General features: G+C 36.9%; 1 protein-coding gene across 1 annotated transcript in view; it reads left to right on the top strand.

Moving 5' to 3' along the window:
* The first annotated feature begins 289 nt into the window (after positions 1-289).
* Positions 290-20,444, top strand: part of LOC113525487 (mucin-17) — a 57,741-nt gene continuing 37,586 nt past the window's right edge. Inside the window, exons 1-68 of the mRNA XM_053232338.1 lie at positions 290-402; positions 953-1,005; positions 1,589-1,628; positions 1,829-2,206; positions 2,304-2,458; positions 2,588-2,706; positions 3,686-3,747; positions 3,837-3,916; positions 4,034-4,166; positions 4,882-5,012; positions 5,558-5,679; positions 5,796-5,857; positions 5,953-6,296; positions 6,387-6,508; positions 6,786-6,850; positions 6,941-7,041; positions 7,142-7,208; positions 7,583-7,761; positions 7,893-8,014; positions 8,133-8,194; positions 8,312-8,592; positions 8,698-8,819; positions 9,290-9,351; positions 9,454-9,549; positions 9,643-9,857; positions 9,974-10,095; positions 10,418-10,479; positions 10,579-10,649; positions 10,763-10,829; positions 10,948-11,084; positions 11,219-11,316; positions 11,639-11,700; positions 11,800-11,870; positions 11,984-12,050; positions 12,169-12,305; positions 12,440-12,537; positions 12,860-12,921; positions 13,021-13,091; positions 13,205-13,271; positions 13,390-13,526; positions 13,661-13,758; positions 14,081-14,142; positions 14,242-14,312; positions 14,426-14,492; positions 14,611-14,747; positions 14,882-14,979; positions 15,302-15,363; positions 15,463-15,533; positions 15,647-15,713; positions 15,832-15,968; positions 16,103-16,200; positions 16,523-16,584; positions 16,684-16,754; positions 16,868-16,934; positions 17,053-17,189; positions 17,324-17,421; positions 17,744-17,805; positions 17,905-17,975; positions 18,089-18,155; positions 18,274-18,410; positions 18,545-18,642; positions 18,965-19,026; positions 19,126-19,196; positions 19,310-19,376; positions 19,495-19,631; positions 19,766-19,863; positions 20,186-20,247; positions 20,347-20,417. Coding sequence (XP_053088313.1) covers positions 374-402; positions 953-1,005; positions 1,589-1,628; positions 1,829-2,206; positions 2,304-2,458; positions 2,588-2,706; positions 3,686-3,747; positions 3,837-3,916; positions 4,034-4,166; positions 4,882-5,012; positions 5,558-5,679; positions 5,796-5,857; positions 5,953-6,296; positions 6,387-6,508; positions 6,786-6,850; positions 6,941-7,041; positions 7,142-7,208; positions 7,583-7,761; positions 7,893-8,014; positions 8,133-8,194; positions 8,312-8,592; positions 8,698-8,819; positions 9,290-9,351; positions 9,454-9,549; positions 9,643-9,857; positions 9,974-10,095; positions 10,418-10,479; positions 10,579-10,649; positions 10,763-10,829; positions 10,948-11,084; positions 11,219-11,316; positions 11,639-11,700; positions 11,800-11,870; positions 11,984-12,050; positions 12,169-12,305; positions 12,440-12,537; positions 12,860-12,921; positions 13,021-13,091; positions 13,205-13,271; positions 13,390-13,526; positions 13,661-13,758; positions 14,081-14,142; positions 14,242-14,312; positions 14,426-14,492; positions 14,611-14,747; positions 14,882-14,979; positions 15,302-15,363; positions 15,463-15,533; positions 15,647-15,713; positions 15,832-15,968; positions 16,103-16,200; positions 16,523-16,584; positions 16,684-16,754; positions 16,868-16,934; positions 17,053-17,189; positions 17,324-17,421; positions 17,744-17,805; positions 17,905-17,975; positions 18,089-18,155; positions 18,274-18,410; positions 18,545-18,642; positions 18,965-19,026; positions 19,126-19,196; positions 19,310-19,376; positions 19,495-19,631; positions 19,766-19,863; positions 20,186-20,247; positions 20,347-20,417 — 6,937 coding nt within the window. The 5' untranslated portion in view covers positions 290-373. The remainder of the gene's footprint in view (positions 403-952; positions 1,006-1,588; positions 1,629-1,828; positions 2,207-2,303; positions 2,459-2,587; positions 2,707-3,685; positions 3,748-3,836; positions 3,917-4,033; positions 4,167-4,881; positions 5,013-5,557; positions 5,680-5,795; positions 5,858-5,952; positions 6,297-6,386; positions 6,509-6,785; positions 6,851-6,940; positions 7,042-7,141; positions 7,209-7,582; positions 7,762-7,892; positions 8,015-8,132; positions 8,195-8,311; positions 8,593-8,697; positions 8,820-9,289; positions 9,352-9,453; positions 9,550-9,642; positions 9,858-9,973; positions 10,096-10,417; positions 10,480-10,578; positions 10,650-10,762; positions 10,830-10,947; positions 11,085-11,218; positions 11,317-11,638; positions 11,701-11,799; positions 11,871-11,983; positions 12,051-12,168; positions 12,306-12,439; positions 12,538-12,859; positions 12,922-13,020; positions 13,092-13,204; positions 13,272-13,389; positions 13,527-13,660; positions 13,759-14,080; positions 14,143-14,241; positions 14,313-14,425; positions 14,493-14,610; positions 14,748-14,881; positions 14,980-15,301; positions 15,364-15,462; positions 15,534-15,646; positions 15,714-15,831; positions 15,969-16,102; positions 16,201-16,522; positions 16,585-16,683; positions 16,755-16,867; positions 16,935-17,052; positions 17,190-17,323; positions 17,422-17,743; positions 17,806-17,904; positions 17,976-18,088; positions 18,156-18,273; positions 18,411-18,544; positions 18,643-18,964; positions 19,027-19,125; positions 19,197-19,309; positions 19,377-19,494; positions 19,632-19,765; positions 19,864-20,185; positions 20,248-20,346; positions 20,418-20,444) is intronic.

The following is a 20,444-nucleotide window of genomic DNA, read 5'->3' on the forward strand; positions in this document are numbered from 1 at the left end:
TAAATCTTTCACAAATAAGTTGAGATCCCATTGCAGTATGCACAACTTAATTCATTGCCCAATAAATTGTTCAGTAGGGCATCAAATTAATTACTGGGTTGTGGTGTTCTCTTAATATATAACCACATACTTCACACTGTCTTCGTCATAATCTTCACTATCTGGATATACACCTGTTATTGTTCAGGTGACCAAAGATGGCTTATGTTTTTCCATAACACAAGTGAGGGAGGGGCCACCTCCTATTGACGTTACACCACTCCTTGAAGCGTCAATTTGCAGTTTTGATAAATCACCTTCCAAGACAGAGTCTGTTATCTTTAAGACAAATCACTGAGTGTGTTACAGTGGACAAATTATCGCTTGAGACTGGATGGTTATGACTTTGAAGAATAAACTAAGGTAACACTGCTGATATCTTTTAGATTTTTTTCACTGTTAATTCTGATGTTTTAATTAATATGTGGTATTTATTTGTCCATACAAAGCACATCAAAATCACAGATTATTCAATGCAGAGTGGCAGGTGCTGCCTGCTACACAACATTTGTTTCCATCTCTATATTTGACAGTGATAGAAACAAATTTAGAAGCAAATTAAGATTCACAATCTTTGTATTCTCTGATGGAATTGTGTTTTAATGAGAAAATGAGAAAGAAAAACTATGGCAACATTTTTAGACTATTGACTTCTTGTTTGCTTAAATCATTAATTTTAAATTAAACCAGCTTGCTCTAGTATTTCATGGAAAACTACAAAAATGAAAATCTATAATATACATTATCTACATATTTTAATTTCATTATCCAGTAAAGCATAATGATCGGAAATTTCAATCTGTGTGAGAAAATATACAGTAGACTTTGGTTAACCTTCAGTGATTTAATTAATGAAATGTCAGAAAGTTCAATAACATATTCAGTCAATTAAATAATCACTGTATATCAATAGGTTTGCCTTCTCCAAAAATCATGGCACCAGAAAAACCACACTCCTCACCATATGTAAGTAAAATTGATATTTTATTCACTTTAAAATCTTTGGAATATTTCTGCAACTACACTAAAATGTTCATTTAAAATAAAAATTTTAAAAAATTAAAAATTACTCACTTCCATTTTTATAATTTGAGTGGAGTCAGCATTTAAGCTTGGTGGTTAATTTCCTAATTATTTCTGCTGGATAGATTAGTTTTTTGTGAAATTTTATGTGAAAATCAAGTTTTGTCTCAGTGCCCAACAAAAAACCAGACAAAGCTGTTAACCTATGCTTTGTTCATATAAGTAAATTTATAGTATTCATTAAGGCATCTTTTCCTACAGCAGTACATATAATTAATTGGTATGAGATAATGTTTGGAAACTACATTATACACATTCTAGGATATAGATTTTGCAATATGATTATATAATGATTACATACTGTATGATTATTACTAGATCAAGCCATAATTTCTATGTATGAGCTTAATTGGGATACAACTGACATCTTTTAGACTCTTTTAAAACCTAAAGCCAATAAAAGCATATATAATCTATGCATTAAAGTATATTTTAAATTATTTTAAATATTTATCATTTGTGACAGTGTGTATATGGGGGGTGCTTACCTGGACTGGTGCCCAAGCGTAAGTACACTATTTTTTCTCCATTGAGTGTGTCTGGTTGAATGTAATGGTCATTGTGGATCAAGAAAAATTAAATTATTTCTTGAAATGAAGACTTTGGGAAGTGAGCTAGCAAATGTCATTGGTTAAAGTATATCAATACACTATCTCAATATTTCCTTTAACATTAATATCCCATGTTTAATATTGATTAATTGCAGGGCAAAAGAATGGCAGAATCCTGAATCATCTAACATGGAAAAAACAAGGATGAACAATGATTTCACACAAAATAAAAATGTATTGAAAGAAGCCAATACAGAAACTTCACAACGATCTGCAGTTACACACATTGCAAATGTCAGAAGAGCTGGATCTACTTCTCCTGATAACACAGATACAAAAAAAATTAAAGCAACTAAAGCATCATTCAGTACTGCAAAAGTTACAACAGCAGTGCCTTCCAGAAAAGTCTCGACCAAGAGCTCATCACAAGCAACAAGCAAAAGAACAACAGTGACTCCAAGAACTACTACTTCACCGATATCAATTTTCACTGCTGAACTAATAAATACAACAACGAAAACTACTCCCTCAAAGTATGCTCAACATCTGTTGCGTATTTAATAGCTCATTGAAGTAGATGATTATTAATCATCATTGGAAAACAATCATTATAATCCTTTGTCTCTCCAGACCTATTTCACCTACGGCCACTGTAAAGCTGGTGTTCGACTGCACATTTCCTGTTCCAAGTGAGGGTTTGGTCTTAAATGCTATTGCAAATCTGCTGAACTCTCGATCTGCCAACATCCCAGATACTGTGAAGGTTCTGGGCTTCGCCTACAACAGTATGTTCTCCCTTCTAATGACACCATGCAGCTGAAAACATCTAATTCCGTGTCCCTTCCATATGATACCTATAGATGTGTCAACCATATGAAAGAAAAAAAGAAAATTATATTTGATTTGTTCCACAGAAACTTCAGCCAACTCCTATGAAGTTTTCTTCATAATCAGTGTCAGTACCATCATGCCAGAGAACCGTGACCTTAGGAAAAATGTCTACAAGCAAATCCTTGCATCCATCGACAACACAGTAAGTAAACATGACCACCTGTGTAAGAATTTGATCCACTGTATTTAATAAACATGAGATACTTTTTAAAAGATAAAAAAAAAAAAGACTCATCAGTGATTTGTGAAATTAATCAGGCAAATGGATTTAAAATTCATAACACCAGAAGGATGTTTAAATATGTTTTTGGTTAATCAAAAGAAAAGTCATATATTTTCATTTTCCCTGAAAGATTGCTTGCTGCAAACCAGTGAGGTGTGTCTGAAAATCAAAAGCGAGAGTGTCTACATATTGTGAAACTCTCGCTTTTGATTTTCAGACACACTTCACTGCATAGGATGTTAGCATCTTTGCCATTTACTCTGTTAAAAAAAGGAGCCAGTAATGAAGCCTCCACAATGGTCAGCTAGATGGTTAGCTAAAGTTAACTGTATTTCACTAGTTTGGCCAAAACACAGTAAAAGAAAGTTAGAGGAAGGACTTGTAAAAAGAGTCTCTGAGCAGCTGTGGTGCCTTAAATTTACACAGAAAATAAAGTGGAGATCTGATTAGTGGGTAAAAAAATATGTGTCCCCTCAGTCATGTGTATTATTCAAAATCTTTTTTTTTTTTTTCAAGGGGGGGGGGGGGGTTGTTGCTTGGTTTGTTTAACTGAAGTCTATATACTAAATAAAAAAATAACATTTTTATTTACTACAATTTTAACTGAAATAATTAATACAATTTTTATTAAATACAATTTTAAAAATGTACACCACCCAAGGGATTGTTCAATATGTATTTCTGTGATTATTCCAAGTTAACATTTCCAGTAAAAAAAAAATTATGTTTTATATATGTTTTAAATAAGAAACATCTTTTAAATGGGATTTATAGTTTGTAGCCAACACAATGAAGACTGAATGTACAGTGAAGAGTTAAAGCTGAAATACCTGTGCTATGATAGCTACTAGTAGGATTTTTTTTTTAAAAATATATATATATATATTTTCATCTTTAGCTAAACAGGTTATTGAATGAACCTGGAGCAGAACCATTTGAACACCATAGCTCCTTCGTCATGTAAGTCCAAAAAGGCATTGATTTATTGAATCATACTGTACAGTAAATTGTATGATTGACATGTTTACATTTTGCTGCTCTCCTTACAGGAATTTGGAAATTGATATAGAGTACAGCTTTGGATGTGGGAATAGGAAACTACCAATCAGCTTGATGAATGAACTCAGTGGTATGTTACACCAGATTCTTGCCTTATGAATGGACAGTGGTTGGTTGAAATTAAATAATTATTCCAGTAATCATACCGATAATTAATACTGCTTTCTTGCGATTTCGCCTACAATAGCTTCTGCAACAACTACAAGAAATCCGGTGGTGACCAGCCACACACTAGTTAGGCCATCAAGAAACACACATTTACCTGGAGAAGCAGGCAAAAAGACAACAGTTCCTCCAACAACTTCAAGAAATGAAATCACGTATGCTCAACCTCTGAAATATATACACTATGTGGGCAAAAGTATGTGCACCCCTGACCATCACACCCATATGTGCTTGTTGAACGTCCCATTCCAGATTTATTCCCCATGTGTTTGCTGTTATAATGAGCTCCACTCTTCTGGGAAGCTTTCCACTAGATGTTGGAGCGAGGCTGTGGGGATTTGTGTTCATTCAGCTACAAGAGCATTAGTGAGGTCAGGCGCTGAGGTTGGGATGTCGAGGAGGTCTGGGGTTCAGTCGGTGTTCCAGTTCATCCCAAAGGTGTTCAGTGGGGTTGAGGTCAGGGCTCTGTGCAGGACACTCGAGTTCTTCCACTCCAACCATAACACACCATGTCTTCATGGAGCTCACTTTGTGCACAGGGGCATTGTCATGCTGGAACAGGTTTGAGTCTCTTAGTTCCACTGAAGGGAAACTGTAAAGCTACAGCACCCAGAGACGTTCTATACAACTGTGTGCTTCCTGCTTTGTGGAAACAGTTTGGGGAAGAACCACATATGAGTGTGATGGTCAGGGGTGCACATACTTTTGGTCATATGGTGTATTTAATGGATAGAATGCATATTATAGAATGCATTTTGAATTGCTTTTGTAAAACAGTGTAATACTAAATCATTTTATTAGGGATTACTTATACACGAGTACTTCTTTATGTATTTTGATAATCACTTCTCATGTTCTCTCCTGTTTCAGACCCAGTACTATTGTGATTCACATTAAAATTGAGTTTAGGGACTTGACCACTGTACCAAGTGAGGATGAGGTTCTTAAAGTTGTTAATGCTGAATGGAACCCAAACAGCATACAGAGCATCACCTATGAGAGTAAGTTTTTTCCTAATCTGTAGTAAAAATCTATTTTTCCTTGCTCCTGCGGCATAGTGGCACAATGGGTAGCATTGCCACCTCACAGCTCCAGGGTCCCCATTGCCATCCTGAGCTCAGGTTACTGTTTGTGTTGTGTTTGCATATTCTCCTTATATCGCTGTGGGTTACCTCTGGGTTCTCTGGTTTCCTCACATCTCCCAAAACCATGCAAGTAGGTGAACTGGCTAAGCTAAATTGTCCCTAGGTGTGAACAAGAGTGTGAATTTCTGTGTGTTGACCTGTGATGGACTGGCATCCCGTTCAGGGAGTATTCCTGCTTCGCACCCAGTGTTCCTGGGATAGACTGCCACCCTGACCAGCTTTAAGCTCTTACTGAATATGAATGAACAAATGAATTTTCATGTTCCATTAGTGCCCATCTTTCATATATTATATCAAGTTGATGTTTGTCAAAAACTACTTAAATAAATGAATTAATGAGGTTATAGTTTTTGCTCATGCTCTTTTTTATAACCCCATCTTTTATAATCCTTCCTTTCTAGAAACAAGCAACAACTCCTACAGTATAGACTTTGCATTCAGGATTAGCAATGTGAACATTCCTGAAAACACTGATCAGATTAATGAAACATACAACACAATACAAAACAAAATGAACAGCCTGGTGAGTAAAATATACTCTTCTGGTCACAAAATGACTTTTTTTTTTTTTTACCTATAAATTAATATTTTTTTTTAATGTGAAAAGTTATTTAAGTAACATTTGACACTTATATTCAGCTGAGTGAAATCTTAAATATCTCAAATCCTGGACACTTTACCTACCCACAAGCAAATTTCAGGTAAGTGATAACTCAGCCTCCTCTGTTACTTTTTCTATACAAACAAAAAACAGACAGATGATTATTCTGTTAAATTTGTTTTTTTTAAATTTCAGTGGTAGCTCTACCACAATTGAGGCCTTTCAAGTGTATGTGTTTAACGGGAATGATAACAAGACACCAAGTGGACTCCTTATTCAGCTACTCATAGTCAATGGTCAAGCACCATTCACTGCAACTACTCCTGCTACTACTCTTCCTGCTACTCTTGGCAAAAAGCCTGGGCATCAGTGTGTCACCCCCACAACTGCATCAGCTGTGGTTCAAACCAGACTGGTGATCAGCAACTCATCTGGCATTCCCTGTGAGAGTTTGGTCAACAGTGTCATCAGAACTCTGTTGAACTATCGAAGCGCAACACTTCCTGACTCTGTAACAGTGACAAACTACACCTATGAGAGTAAGGTTTCATTCTATTGCATAATATACCTCTAATTGTACAAATTATTGTCTTGTCTTTCTGAACTTGACAGCTTACTTTCTTCCACAGAAATTTCAGACAATTCCTATGCTGTCAACATCACTTTTAACATTAGTAGTATCAAAATACACGGGAACTCTGCCTGCACAAACAGCATCTTACAAGAAGTCAAGACAACTATAAACAGAGCAGTGAGTACACATAACCATCAGCATGTTCAACATATTTGTTTTAATATTGTTGCCTTTGATTCATGTACCACAGACACAACAGTAACTGGGTCATCAATTAAAAAATATTATTTATTTAATTTAATTAATTAATTTATTCATTCATTTATTTACTTATGTAAAAATGTCCATATATATATATATATATATATATATATATATATACTTTTGCTAACTTTGGAATACGTTGGAATGGTGTAGAAGTTTTAAATTAAAAAAAACTTTGTTTTTCCTTCAGATTAATAAACTTCTAAATCATCCTAATGTGAGACCTCTCAAAGATTCGAGATTCAAACTCAATGTGTAAGTTCAAGGAGTATGTATTTTACACTGTAACACTTACTGTATTTGTATTAGTATCATAACAAAATTGCTTTCTATTGTTGTTAACAGCTGCTCAGGAAAACTAATTAATGGTTACATGGAATACATTTTCCAAGATGGAACTAAAATAACACCAGTCAGCTTCCTCGATGAGCTTGGGAAACAGAACTGTAGGTTACATCACACATCATTCCTCATTACTGGTCCATTGCAATGCCTGTGATGGTCCATTTGTATTTATTGTTTGTCATGGTAAACATTTTCTTCTAGATTCATCTTCAACAGCTTGTACAAAAAGCAATCCACCGGCGCCCTCTGCAACACCTCCTTCTACAGTGTATGTGTCAGTTCTCCAGTCTATATTTAATTAAGGTCTACATGTTGGTCATTAAAAAAAAACTAATATTTTGTGGTTCGGATGTGGTTAATACCAGACACACTGAGTTAATATTTTCACTGACAATCTACCTAATGATTTATTCCTCTAAATCTGATTGAACTATGGTTCACACAAGGCAAATTATAGAACTGATAGTTAAGAAATTGAATTTCTTACATTTATACATTTACTCAATGACAAATAAAGATATTGTTCTATTCTACAAATATATTCTCATGTTACTAAAACATCAGTAGCTCTCTGTTCTATTGATCAGCTCCTCAACCTCTATGTATTTTAGTAATAACTTCTTTTGTTCTCTCCTCTTTCAGAATTGGATCTGTATACATTTATATTAAAGTTATATTTGAGAACTTGACCCATGTACCTACTGAGGCTGATGTTGTCAGTGCTGCTAATGCTCTCCTGCATGCAAACATCAGAACAGTGAGAGCTCTTGAAACACAAACACTGAATGAACCTATCAGCATAAAGAACATCACCTATCAGAGTAAGACTCTTTTCCGATTAGTATTCCATGATCTCTAATTAAAAACATATTCATGTAAATAATTCAATACTAAACTAATAAAACTAACTCATGACTTTAATCAATAAAATTTAATCAATCTCTCCTTTTAGAAACGGGAAACAACTCATATAATATAGACTTTGCATTCAAAATCAGCAGTGTGAGCATGTCTGTGATGACTGACCAGAGGAGTGCAACATATGACTTAATACAGCACAAAATCAACAATCTGGTTAGTGAAAGATATTGTTCTGGGTCACACAATGACTTTACATTACATTAACAAATAAATATTGCTATTGCTATAAGTTGCTGTAAGATATTAAATAAATGTTTTCACTTATATCCAGATGAACACAATTTTGAATTCCCCAACTGTGGCATCAGTTAACTTCTCACAAGCAAACTACACGTAAGGGATGACTCTGAATATTCCTTTGTTTTTTACACACATTTGCATTCTTAGAAAAATTGGAAATAAGGTTAGACTGTATTAATTTATGTGAATTTGTTTCTTCATTCATTTCAGGAGTAACGCTACAGTAATAGAGGCAAATCAAACTTACATCTATAAGGAGGGTGATATCAATTCACCTAGTGTGTTTCTTCTTAAGCTCCTCGTACTTCATAATCAGGCACCCCCTGCTACAGCCACAACTGGATCAGCTAAGGTTGAAACCAGGCTGGTGTTCAACTCGTCCTCTCCTGTTCCCAGTGAGAGTTTGGTCCTCAGTGCTATCGCAGATCTGCTGAACTCTCGACACACAAACCTCACTGACTCTGTAACAGTGCTGAACTACACCTACGAGAGTATGTTTTCCTTTCTAAGTGCACGATACAGCCACAAATGTCCAAATCTTGGTCCTGTCTTTTTAATCTCTGTAAAGCTCAAAATAACATTTGCTTTTTAAACAGATAAATCGGCCACCTCCTATGCAATCAGTTTCATATTCAACATCAGTAACATCAGCATGCCAGAGAACCCTAACCTCAGGAACGACACCTACGACCAAGTGGAGAGTATCATCAATGATGCTGTGAGTGTACACAATGCCTGCATAACATAGTCCATTAATCAGGACTTGGTTAGTACAGCGTATCCATGAACCCAAATGGCATGTTTACAAATACCAACATAGACTCAACAGAAATTTGGGGAATCACTTATGAAAATTGATTTTAAACACATTCATTCATTCATTGATCTTCAGTAAGTGGTCTATCCTGGTTGGGGTTGCAGTGGAATCCAGAGCCTATATCCACAACACTGGGCATGAAGCGAGACAACACCCTGAATGGGAAGCCAGGCCATCGCAGGGCACTTTAATGATGTCTTGTTGCTCAAAAAAATATGCCTTATGTATTCAAGTGTGCAATAGATGAAATCTTTTACACTTAAGGCCAACACACTGAAAGTTGAATGCACAATTAATTGTGGAATAGCTAAAGGTGTGCAAGTGGATGTGTTGTCACAGCTATACTGACAAATCCTTGTTCTTGTCTTTAGCTAAACACACTCCTGAATAGGCCTGATGCAGATCCATTTGAACCCAACAATGTCAACTTCACGTAAGTCCAAGCAGGAAATATTTCTCTTAAAATTACTTGCTGTAGTTACTGGCTAGCTTACAGCATGTTTATCATGACAACATTGATGTATTCCCTTTACAGGAGTTCAGGAGATAAGATTGATGGACACATGAACTACACTTTCCAAGAATCAGATACCAAACAACCAGCCAGCTTCCTCGATGAACTCACGATTATGTATGACAAATTTCTGACAAATTTAATAATGCTGAGTAAATATCCATGAAATTACATTGAAAAACAATCAACATGATGCTTTTCCTCCTGTAGCAGTGGAACAGCTGTGGTAGAAACCAGGCTGGTGTTCAATTCGTCCTCTCCTGTTTCCAAAGAGAGTGCCGTCCCAACGATTATCAAATTGCTGATTGAGTCTAAACTCAATAACCGCAATGAGAATTTGCTCCTGATTATTATGGAAGCTCTGTTGAGCTCTCCTCTCACAAACCTTGCGAAGCCTGTAAAAGTGCTGAACTACACATATGAGGGTACGTTCTCCTTTCTTATCACACAATACATTTAAATCTGAACGATTCTTTCTCCTTTTCTAATGGAATCAGAAACACATTCAATCACGTTGATTCACATTTGATTTCTTCCACAGAAATTTCAAACACCTCCTATGCAGTTAACATTACATTCAGCATCAGCAACGTCAGCATTCCCAAGAACCCTAACCTCAGGAACGACACCTACACCCAAGTGCAGAGCATCATCAATAACGCTGTGAGTGTACATCACCATGTGCATAGCAGATAGCGTTCCTCCCATCACTACTTATTTTCATCTTTAACCCCTTTCTTTCCTTAACGTAAATCGTCATAGACTCAGCTGTGGTGTGGGAAATGACTCATAATATTAATTATAATGAGAAGAAGAATTCTTTCATGTGTTTACAGATGCAAGTTGAAAGCTTTTTCAGTTTTCAGCAAAAGATTAAATACTGACTGAACAGTCAGTTGCTCGTTGTAGGAAGCCTGATGCTGTGCAATTACATTTGTCAGGACAGTTAATATTAACATTTAAATATCTTGATTTTTCTCCCCAGGTAAATGCACTTCTAAATGATCGTGGTGCAGATCCTATTGAACCCACTACCTCCAACTTCACGTAAGTTCATGCAGAAGATTGCAGTTCTGAATTTACTCTGTGAAATTCTTATTGTCAAGTCATTTGTATCATGACAATATTGCTTTCTCCTCATTATAGGAGTTCAAAGGATCAAGTTAATGGTTACATGGAATACAATTTACTAAACGTCATCAATCAGCCTGTCAATGGTAGGTTACACCACAATTTGATAACCTTTCTAGGGTTAGGGTTAGGGTTAGGGATTCTCAACATATTTATGTTCCATTAATTTACCCTCTCACTAAAAATTGTTCTGTTGTAGACACATCTGCAAAGGTTAATCCAACTACGACTCCGGTGCAGACTTCTCCAGGATCTCCGTCCACAACGTACGAGTAATTTCTTTCATGGATGTTTAAGCAAGATTTACATTTCCATTACCATCTGTGATGCATTTCTAAATTCTGAATTTTTACTGATATACAACATGATGCTGTGTTTCTCTAGCAATGGATCAGCAGTGGTCTACGTCAGGCTGGTTTTCAACGACTCCAGTCCTGTTCCCAGTGCTATTGCAGCTCTTCTGATTTCTACACCTGTAAACCTCACTGAGACTGTAACAGTGCAGAACTGCACCTATGACAGTATGTTTTCCTTTTGTATTGCACAATCCACTTTAACAATTCTTTGTCCCTTTCTAATGGAATCAGAAACACATTCAATCATGTTGATTCACATTTGATTTGTTCCACAGAAATTTCAAACACCTCCTATGCAGTTAACATTACATTCAGCATCAGCAACGTCAGCATTCCCAAGAACCCTAACCTCAGGAACGACACCTACACCCAAGTGCAGAGCATCATCAATAACGCTGTGAGTGTACATCACCATGTGCATAGCAGATAGCGTTCCTCCCATCACTACTTATTTTCATCTTTAACCCCTTTCTTTCCTTAACGTAAATCGTCATAGACTCAGCTGTGGTGTGGGAAATGACTCATAATATTAATTATAATGAGAAGAAGAATTCTTTCATGTCTTCACAGATGCAAGTTGAAAGCTTTTTCAGTTTTCAGCAAAAGATTAAATACTGACTGAACAGTCAGTTGCTCGTTGTAGGAAGCCTGATGCTGTGCAATTACATTTGTCAGGACAGTTAATATTAACATTAAAATATCTTGATTTTTCTCCCCAGGTAAACGCACTTCTAAATAAATCTGGTGCAGATCCAGTTGAACCCACTACCTCCAACTTCACGTAAGTTCCTGCAGAAGATTGCAGTTCTGAATTTACTCTGTGAAATTCTTATTGTCAAGTCATTTGTATCATGACAATATTGCTTTCTCCTCCTTATAGGAGTTCAAAGGATCAAGTTAATGGTTACATGGAATACAATTTACTAAACGTCATCAATCAGCCTGTCAATGGTAGGTTACACCACAATTTGATAACCTTTCTAGGGTTAGGGTTAGGGTTAGGGATTCTCAACATATTTATGTTCCATTAATTTACCCTCTCACTAAAAATTGTTCTTTTGTAGACACATCTGCAGAGGTTAATCCAACTACGACTCCGGTGCAGACTTCTCCAGGATCTCCGTCCACAACGTACGAGTAATTTCTTTCATGGATGTTTAAGCAAGATTTACATTTCCATTACCATCTGTGATGCATTTCTAAATTCTGAATTTTTACTGATATACAACATGATGCTGTGTTTCTCTAGCAATGGATCAGCAGTGGTCTACGTCAGGCTGGTTTTCAACAACTCCAGTCCTGTTCCCAGTGCTATTGCAGCTCTTCTGATTTCTACACCTGTAAACCTCACTGTGACTGTAACAGTGCAGAACTGCACCTATGACAGTATGTTTTCCTTTTGTATTGCACAATCCACTTTAACAATTCTTTGTCCCTTTCTAATGGAATCTGAAACACATTCAATCACGTTGATTCACATTTGATTTCTTCCACAGAAATTTCAAACACCTCCTATGCAGTTAACATTACATTCAGCATCAGCAACGTCAGCATTCCCAAGAACCCTAACCTCAGGAACGACACCTACACCCAAGTGCAGAGCATCATCAATAACGCTGTGAGTGTACATCACCATGTGCATAGCAGATAGTGTTCCTCCCATCACTACTTATTTTCATCTTTAACCCCTTTCTTTCCTTAACGTAAATCGTCATAGACTCAGCTGTGGTGTGGGAAATGACTCATAATATTAATTATAATGAGAAGAAGAATTCTTTCATGTGGTTACAGATGCAATTTGAAAGCTTTTTCAGTGTTCAGCAAAAGATTAAATACTGACTGAACAGTCAGTTGCTCGTTGTAGGAAGCCTGATGCTGTGCAATTACATTTGTCAGGACAGTTAATATTAACATTAAAATATCTTGATTTTTCTCCCCAGGTAAACGCACTTCTAAATAAATCTGGTGCAGATCCAGTTGAACCCACTACCTCCAACTTCACGTAAGTTCCTGCAGAAGATTGCAGTTCTGAATTTACTCTGTGAAATTCTTATTGTCAAGTCATTTGTATCATGACAATATTGCTTTCTCCTCCTTATAGGAGTTCAGAAGATAAAGTTAATGGTTACATGGAATACAATTTACTAAACGTCATCAATCAGCCTGTCAATGGTAGGTTACACCACAATTTGATAACCTTTCTAGGGTTAGGGTTAGGGTTAGGGATTCTCAACATATTTATGTTCCATTAATTTACCCTCTCACTAAAAATTGTTTTGTTGTAGACACATCTGCAAAGGTTAATCCAACTACGACTCCGGTGCAGACTTCTCCAGGATCTCCGTCCACAACGTACGAGTAATTTCTTTCATGGATGTTTAAGCAAGATTTACATTTCCATTACCATCTGTGATGCATTTCTAAATTCTGAATTTTTACTGATATACAACATGATGCTGTGTTTCTCTAGCAATGGATCAGCAGTGGTCTACGTCAGGCTGGTTTTCAACAACTCCAGTCCTGTTCCCAGTGCTATTGCAGCTCTTCTGATTTCTACACCTGTAAACCTCACTGAGACTGTAACAGTGCAGAACTGCACCTATGACAGTATGTTTTCCTTTTGTATTGCACAATCCACTTTAACAATTCTTTGTCCCTTTCTAATGGAATCTGAAACACATTGAATCACGTTGATTCACATTTGATTTCTTCCACAGAAATTTCAAACACCTCCTATGCAGTTAACATTACATTCAGCATCAGCAACGTCAGCATTCCCAAGAACCCTAACCTCAGGAACGACACCTACACCCAAGTGCAGAGCATCATCAATAACGCTGTGAGTGTACATCACCATGTGCATAGCAGATACCGTTCCTCCCATCACTACTTATTTTCATCTTTAACCCCTTTCTTTCCTTAACGTAAATCGTCATAGACTCAGCTGTGGTGTGGGAAATGACTCATAATATTAATTATAATGAGAAGAAGAATTCTTTCATGTCTTCACAGATGCAAGTTGAAAGCTTATTCAGTTTTCAGCAAAAGATTAAATACTGACTGAACAGTCAGTTGCTCGTTGTAGGAAGCCTGATGCTTTGCAATTACATTTGTCAGGACAGTTAATATTAACATTAAAATATCTTGATTTTTCTCCCCAGGTAAACGCACTTCTAAATAAATCTGGTGCAGATCCAGTTGAACCCACTACCTCCAACTTCACGTAAGTTCCTGCAGAAGATTGCAGTTCTGAATTTACTCTGTGAAATTCTTATTGTCAAGTCATTTGTATCATGACAATATTGCTTTCTCCTCCTTATAGGAGTTCAAAGGATCAAGTTAATGGTTACATGGAATACAATTTACTAAACATCATCAATCAGCCTGTCAATGGTAGGTTACACCACAATTTGATAACCTTTCTAGGGTTAGGGTTAGGGTTAGGGATTCTCAACATATTTATGTTCGATTAATTTACCCTCTCACTAAAAATTGTTCTTTTGTAGACACATCTGCAAAGGTTAATCCAACTATGACTCCGGTGCAGAGTTCTCCAGGATCTCCGTCCACAACGTACGAGTAATTTCTTTCATGGATGTTTAAGCAAGATTTACATTTCCATTACCATCTGTGATGCATTTCTAAATTCTGAATTTTTACTGATATACAACATGATGCTGTGTTTCTCTAGCAATGGATCAGCAGTGGTCTACGTCAGGCTGGTTTTCAACGACTCCAGTCCTGTTCCCAGTGCTATTGCAGCTCTTCTGATTTCTACACCTGTAAACCTCACTGTGACTGTAACAGTGCAGAACTGCACCTATGACAGTATGTTTTCCTTTTGTATTGCACAATCCACTTTAACAATTCTTTGTCCCTTTCTAATGGAATCAGAAACACATTCAATCATGTTGATTCACATTTGATTTCTTCCACAGAAATTTCAAACACCTCCTATGCAGTTAACATTACATTCAGCATCAGCAACGTCAGCATTCCCAAGAACCCTAACCTCAGGAACGACACCTACACCCAAGTGCAGAGCATCATCAATAACGCTGTGAGTGTACATCACCATGTGCATAGCAGATAGCGTTCCTCCCATCACTACTTATTTTCATCTTTAACCCCTTTCTTTCCTTAACGTAAATCGTCATAGACTCAGCTGTGGTGTGGGAAATGACTCGTAATATTAATTATAATGAGAAGAAGAATTCTTTCATGTCTTCACAGATGCAAGTTGAAAGCTTTTTCAGTTTTCAGCAAAAGATTAAATACTGACTGAACAGTCAGTTGCTCGTTGTAGGAAGCCTGATGCTGTGCAATTACATTTGTCAGGACAGTTAATATTAACATTAAAATATCTTGATTTTTCTCCCCAGGTAAATGCACTTCTAAATAAATCTGGTGCAGATCCAGTTGAACCCACTACCTCCAACTTCACGTAAGTTCCTGCAGAAGATTGCAGTTCTGAATTTACTCTGTGAAATTCTTATTGTCAAGTCATTTGTATCATGACAATATTGCTTTCTCCTCCTTATAGGAGTTCAAAGGATCAAGTTAATGGTTACATGGAATACAATTTACTAAACGTCATCAATCAGCCTGTCAATGGTAGGTTACACCACAATTTGATAACCTTTCTAGGGTTAGGGTTAGGGTTAGGGATTCTCAACATATTTATGTTCCATTAATTTACCCTCTCACTAAAAATTGTTCTGTTGTAGACACATCTGCAAAGGTTAATCCAACTATGACTCCGGTGCAGACTTCTCCAGGATCTCCGTCCACAACGTACGAGTAATTTCTTTCATGGATGTTTAAGCAAGATTTACATTTCCATTACCATCTGTGATGCATTTCTAAATTCTGAATTTTTACTGATATACAACATGATGCTGTGTTTCTCTAGCAATGGATCAGCAGTGGTCTACGTCAGGCTGGTTTTCAACGACTCCAGTCCTGTTCCCAGTGCTATTGCAGCTCTTCTGATTTCTACACCTGTAAACCTCACTGAGACTGTAACAGTGCAGAACTGCACCTATGACAGTATGTTTTCCTTTTGTATTGCACAATCCACTTTAACAATTCTTTGTCCCTTTCTAATGGAATCTGAAACACATTCAATCACGTTGATTCACATTTGATTTGTTCCACAGAAATTTCAAACACCTCCTATGCAGTTAACATTACATTCAGCATCAGCAACGTCAGCATTCCCAAGAACCCTAACCTCAGGAACGACACCTACACCCAAGTGCAGAGCATCATCAATAACGCTGTGAGTGTACATCACCATGTGCATAGCAGATAGCGTTCCTCCCATCACTACTTATTTTCATCTTTAACCCCTTTCTTTCCTTAACGTAAATCGTCATAGACTCAGCTGTGGTGTGGGAAATGACTCATAATATTAATTATAATGAGAAGAAGAATTCTTTCATGTCTTCACAGATGCAAGTTGAAAGCTTTTTCAGTTTTCAGCAAAAGATTAAATACTGACTGAACAGTCAGTTGCTCGTTGTAGGAAGCCTGATGCTGTGCAATTACATTTGTCAGGACAGTTAATATTAACATTAAAATATCTTGATTTTTCTCCCCAGGTAAATGCACTTCTAAATAAATCTGGTGCAGATCCAGTTGAACCCACTACCTCCAACTTCACGTAAGTTCCTGCAGAAGATTGCAGTTCTGAATTTACTCTGTGAAATTCTTATTGTCAAGTCATTTGTATCATGACAATATTGCTTTCTCCTCCTTATAGGAGTTCAAAGGATCAAGTTAATGGTTACATGGAATACAATTTACTAAACGTCATCAATCAGCCTGTCAATGGTAGGTTACACCACAATTTGATAACCTTTCTAGGGTTAGGGTTAGGGTTAGGGATTCTCAACATATTTATGTTCCATTAATTTACCCTCTCACTAAAAATTGTTCTGTTGTAGACACATCTGCAAAGGTTAATCCAACTACGACTCCGGTGCAGACTTCTCCAGGATCTCCGTCCACAACGTACGAGTAATTTCTTTCATGGATGTTTAAGCAAGATTTACATTTCCATTACCATCTGTGATGCATTTCTAAATTCTGAATTTTTACTGATATACAACATGATGCTGTGTTTCTCTAGCAATGGATCAGCAGTGGTCTACGTCAGGCTGGTTTTCAACGACTCCAGTCCTGTTCCCAGTGCTATTGCAGCTCTTCTGATTTCTACACCTGTAAACCTCACTGTGACTGTAACAGTGCAGAACTGCACCTATGACAGTATGTTTTCCTTTTGTATTGCACAATCCACTTTAACAATTCTTTGTCCCTTTCTAATGGAATCTGAAACACATTGAATCACGTTGATTCACATTTGATTTCTTCCACAGAAATTTCAAACACCTCCTATGCAGTTAACATTACATTCAGCATCAGCAACGTCAGCATTCCCAAGAACCCTAACCTCAGGAATGACACCTACACCCAAGTGCAGAGCATCATCAATAACGCTGTGAGTGTACATCACCATGTGCATAGCAGATAGCGTTCCTCCCATCACTACTTATTTTCATCATTAACCCCTTTCTTTCCTTAATGTAAATCGTCATAGACTCAGCTGTGGTGTGGGAAATGACTCATAATATTAATTATAATGAGAAGAAGAATTCTTTCATGTCTTCACAGATGCAAGTTGAAAGCTTTTTCAGTTTTCAGCAAAAGATTAAATACTGACTGAACAGTCAGTTGCTCGTTGTAGGAAGCCTGATGCTCTGCAATTACATTTGTCAGGACAGTTAATATTAACATTAAAATATCTTGATTTTTCTCCCCAGGTAAACGCACTTCTAAATAAATCTGGTGCAGATCCTATTGAACCCACTACCTCCAACTTCACGTAAGTTCCTGCAGAAGATTGCAGTTCTGAATTTACTCTGTGAAATTCTTATTGTCAAGTCATTTGTATCATGACAATATTGCTTTCTCCTCATTATAGGAGTTCAAAGGATCAAGTTAATGGTTACATGGAATACAATTTACTAAACGTCATCAATCAGCCTGTCAATGGTAGGTTACACCACAATTTGATAACCTTTCTAGGGTTAGGGTTAGGGTTAGGGATTCTCAACATATTTATGTTCCATTAATTTACCCTCTCACTAAAAATTGTTCTGTTGTAGACACATCTGCAAAGGTTAATCCAACTACGACTCCGGTGCAGACTTCTCCAGGATCTCCGTCCACAACGTACGAGTAATTTCTTTCATGGATGTTTAAGCAAGATTTACATTTCCATTACCATCTGTGATGCATTTCTAAATTCTGAATTTTTACTGATATACAACATGATGCTGTGTTTCTCTAGCAATGGATCAGCAGTGGTCTACGTCAGGCTGGTTTTCAACGACTCCAGTCCTGTTCCCAGTGCTATTGCAGCTCTTCTGATTTCTACACCTGTAAACCTCACTGAGACTGTAACAGTGCAGAACTGCACCTATGACAGTATGTTTTCCTTTTGTATTGCACAATCCACTTTAACAATTCTTTGTCCCTTTCTAATGGAATCTGAAACACATTCAATCACGTTGATTCACATTTGATTTCTTCCACAGAAATTTCAAACACCTCCTATGCAGTTAACATTACATTCAGCATCAGCAACGTCAGCATTCCCAAGAACCCTAACCTCAGGAACGACACCTACACCCAAGTGCAGAGCATCATCAATAACGCTGTGAGTGTACATCACCATGTGCATAGCAGATAGCGTTCCTCCCATCACTACTTATTTTCATCTTTAACCCCTTTCTTTCCTTAACGTAAATCGTCATAGACTCAGCTGTGGTGTGGGAAATGACTCATAATATTAATTATAATGAGAAGAAGAATTCTTTCATGTCTTCACAGATGCAAGTTGAAAGCTTTTTCAGTTTTCAGCAAAAGATTAAATACTGACTGAACAGTCAGTTGCTCGTTGTAGGAAGCCTGATGCTGTGCAATTACATTTGTCAGGACAGTTAATATTAACATTAAAATATCTTGATTTTTCTCCCCAGGTAAATGCACTTCTAAATAAATCTGGTGCAGATCCAGTTGAACCCACTACCTCCAACTTCACGTAAGTTCCTGCAGAAGATTGCAGTTCTGAATTTACTCTGTGAAATTCTTATTGTCAAGTCATTTGTATCATGACAATATTGCTTTCTCCTCCTTATAGGAGTTCAAAGGATCAAGTTAATGGTTACATGGAATACAATTTACTAAACGTCATCAATCAGCCTGTCAATGGTAGGTTACACCACAATTTGATAACCTTTCTAGGGTTAGGGTTAGGGTTAGGGATTCTCAACATATTTATGTTCCATTAATTTACCCTCTCACTAAAAATTGTTCTGTTGTAGACACATCTGCAAAGGTTAATCCAACTACGACTCCGGTGCAGACTTCTCCAGGATCTCCGTCCACAACGTACGAGTAATTTCTTTCATGGATGTTTAAGCAAGATTTACATTTCCATTACCATCTGTGATGCATTTCTAAATTCTGAATTTTTACTGATATACAACATGATGCTGTGTTTCTCTAGCAATGGATCAGCAGTGGTCTACGTCAGGCTGGTTTTCAACGACTCCAGTCCTGTTCCCAGTGCTATTGCAGCTCTTCTGATTTCTACACCTGTAAACCTCACTGAGACTGTAACAGTGCAGAACTGCACCTATGACAGTATGTTTTCCTTTTGTATTGCACAATCCACTTTAACAATTCTTTGTCCCTTTCTAATGGAATCTGAAACACATTCAATCACGTTGATTCACATTTGATTTCTTCCACAGAAATTTCAAACACCTCCTATGCAGTTAACATTACATTCAGCATCAGCAACGTCAGCATTCCCAAGAACCCTAACCTCAGGAACGACACCTACACCCAAGTGCAGAGCATCATCAATAACGCTGTGAGTGTACATCACCATGTGCATAGCAGATAGCGTTCCTCCCATCACTACTTATTTTCATCTTTAACCCCTTTCTTTCCTTAATGTAAATCGTCATAGACTCAGCTGTGGTGTGGGAAATGACTCATAATATTAATTATAATTAGAAGAAGAATTCTTTCATGTCTTCACAGATGCAAGTTGAAAGCTTTTTCAGTGTTCAGCAAAAGATTAAATACTGACTGAACAGTCAGTTGCTCGTTGTAGGAAGCCTGATGCTGTGCAATTACATTTGTCAGGACAGTTAATATTAACATTAAAATATCTTGATTTTTCTCCCCAGGTAAACGCACTTCTAAATAAATCTGGTGCAGATCCTATTGAACCCACTACCTCCAACTTCACGTAAGTTCCTGCAGAAGATTGCAGTTCTGAATTTACTCTGTGAAATTCTTATTGTCAAGTCATTTGTATCATGACAATATTGCTTTCTCCTCATTATAGGAGTTCAAAGGATCAAGTTAATGGTTACATGGAATACAATTTACTAAACGTCATCAATCAGCCTGTCAATGGTAGGTTACACCACAATTTGATAACCT

The sequence above is a fragment of the Pangasianodon hypophthalmus genome, chromosome 3, assembly GCF_027358585.1.
Source record: "Pangasianodon hypophthalmus isolate fPanHyp1 chromosome 3, fPanHyp1.pri, whole genome shotgun sequence".
Taxonomy (NCBI): domain Eukaryota; kingdom Metazoa; phylum Chordata; class Actinopteri; order Siluriformes; family Pangasiidae; genus Pangasianodon; species Pangasianodon hypophthalmus.